The following is a 2,574-nucleotide window of genomic DNA, read 5'->3' as shown; positions in this document are numbered from 1 at the left end:
GGGAAATCAGCTAAGAAAGAAATTCAATTTCAGTGTTTCTCTTTCTTAAGTCTTGCTTGTTGCAATGTTTGACATCTGAAGGAACAATTTCAGGACTCAAATGCCATGCTGGAGACAACAGGAAAAAAAAACCCTCAAAAAACAAAAATAACAACAAAATAACAAATAATTCCACTCCTTCTGTTGTATACATTTTAAAGTTAAATGGATATAGTAGTAGTTAATACAGTTAGAAAACCAAAAAATACTATTTCTAGTGCAATTTTAAATTCTGGATACATTAAAGTTATAAAACTTCTGCTTCCCTTATAATTAATTCCAGTTTCTAAAACAGTCTTATTGCTCTCACTCTATGTTTACATATATCTTGGTGGCGGTCCAAAGGACATGGGGTTTCTACAGGCTCTATTACGCAAGTGCCTTGGAAAGTAAAAAGTGTACTGAACAAACATGAAACACCCCCAATGTTCACCAGGTACATTGTTGTTCCTTTAAAAAATATGCAAGTATTTAACAGCATTAGTTCAGTTCAGTCACTCAGTCGTGTCCGACTCTTTGTGACCCCATGGACTGCAGCATACCAGGCCTCCCCGTCCATCACCAACTCCCAGAGCTTGCTCACACCCTTGTACATCAAGTCAGTGATGCCATCCAACCATCTCATCCTCTGTCATCCCCTTCTCCTCCGTCCTTCAATCTTTCCCAGCCTCAGGGTCTTTTCTAATGAGTTGGTTCTTCGCATCAGGTGACCAAAGTATTGGAGTTTCAGCTTCAGCATCAGTCCTTCCAATGAATATTCAGGACTGATTTTCTTTAGGATGGACCGGTTGGAGCTCCTTGCAGTCCAAGGGACTCTCAAGAGTCTTCTCCAATACCACAGTTCAAAAGCATCAATTCTTTGGCACTCAGCTTTCTTTGTAGTCCAACTCTCACATCCATACACGACTACTGGAAAAACCATAGCTTTGACTAGACGAATCTTTGAGGGCAAAGTAATGTCTCTGCTTTTTAATATGCTGTCTAGGTGGGTCATAGCTTTTCTTCTAAGGAGCAAGCGTCTTTTAATTTCATGGCTGCAGTCACCATCTGCAGTGATTTTGGAGCCCAAGACAATAAAGTCTGTCACTGTTTCCATTGTTTCCCCATCTATTTGACATGAAGTGATGGAACCAGATACCATGATCTTAGTTTTCTGAATGTTGAGTTTTAAGCCAACTTTTTCACTCTCCTCTTTCACTTTCATCAAGAGGCTCTTTAGTTCTTCTTTGCTTTCTGCCATTAGGGTGGTGTCATCTGAGGTAATATAGTAATATCAGGAGATAGACAGATACATACTTATCCATAACGAAATATGTATTCATCCATAAGGAAAGCCAGACACTTTAAGTTTTAAGGAAAATTCACTTGACTTTTTGTGAATGGCCAGTTATTCAGCATCTCTGTGCTTCAGCTCTCTCATCTGAAAAGTGAGGGGAAGAACAAATAGTTCTTACCCTTCTAACTATACGGTAACATATATGAACTAGTTTTACTGTGGTGATCATTTTGCAACATGTACAAATGTCAAATCATTATGTTGTATCCCTGAAACTAAAATAATGTTATATGTCAAGCTGGGGATTTCCCTGGTGGTCCAGTAGTGAAGATTCTGGGTTTCCAAAGCAGGCAGTGAAGGTTTGATCTCTGTTCAGGGAACTAAGATCCCACATCCTGCCCAGTGCGGGCTCCCCATCCCCCAAAATGTGCTTACTCCTTAATTGGGTTAAAGTGAGAATTAAATGGGAAGATTCATGCAAAGAAGGCAGAACAGGCCCTGGCACACGAAAACATTGACAATAATTAATAATTCACAAAAATATCTACAGTGGAGGGGCATCCAATTCTTCCATTGAGGTCTAGGGTATCGTGTAAACTTTTTATTTTACGGATAGAATCAGCTGCGTCAATTAGTTTTGTCTTCTGGTAACATTTATTAAATCCCCATTCTGTTAGGTCTTGTGCCAGAGATTTAGTTGATCTTAATCTAGGTGAAAGAATCTTTATTAATCTTAATTCTTTCACCGAAGGAAAAAAGTTTACAGCGTTATTAAATCGCAAGTACATGCCAGATCTTCGGAAAGGTTAGTGTCAGAATCTAAACTAAGAAACGCCTTTGTGCTGTGCTTAGTCGCTCAGTCGTGTCCGACTCAGGTGGGAAGGTGAGAAGGGCTGGCTTTGAGGAGTATGTAAAGGAGGGAGCTCCCGGCTTCGGCCTATTGCTGGGTGTTTGGAACTCTCCCAGGCACCTTTTCCTACTGGTGGCTGAATAGGATGCAAGAGTTGCCCTCTCTTTGAGTTAATCACTTACATGCAAGTGAAGGCGGCAGCAGCCAGAGCGCCCTTCCCCCTCCGGGCTAAGGGCTTCATTCTGATATGTTCTGGCCACATCCTGCTCCTTGGCTCTCTTTAGACAGTGTTCCCGGGCTCAGGCGGGCCTCACCTGCGGCAGGTGAACCCAGGTATCCACTGATGTGGCCGTCCCCCTCCCCCCCTCCCCGCCCGGGGCCGAGGAGCTGCGGCGCGGGTTCCGGCCCC

At 42.5% G+C, this 2,574-nt stretch overlaps 1 protein-coding gene across 1 annotated transcript in view; it reads left to right on the top strand.

Annotated features, from left to right (window-relative positions):
* Positions 1-2,101: 2,101 nt before the first annotated feature.
* Positions 2,102-2,574, top strand: part of TBC1D30 (TBC1 domain family, member 30) — an 87,759-nt gene continuing 87,286 nt past the window's right edge. Inside the window, exon 1 of the mRNA XM_010841629.1 lies at positions 2,102-2,120. Coding sequence (XP_010839931.1) covers positions 2,102-2,120 — 19 coding nt within the window. The remainder of the gene's footprint in view (positions 2,121-2,574) is intronic.

Source organism: Bison bison, unplaced genomic scaffold (genome assembly GCF_000754665.1).
Source record: "Bison bison bison isolate TAMUID 2011002044 unplaced genomic scaffold, Bison_UMD1.0 scf7180017864163, whole genome shotgun sequence".
Taxonomy (NCBI): domain Eukaryota; kingdom Metazoa; phylum Chordata; class Mammalia; order Artiodactyla; family Bovidae; genus Bison; species Bison bison.
This window is presented reverse-complemented; position numbering and strand designations above follow the sequence as displayed.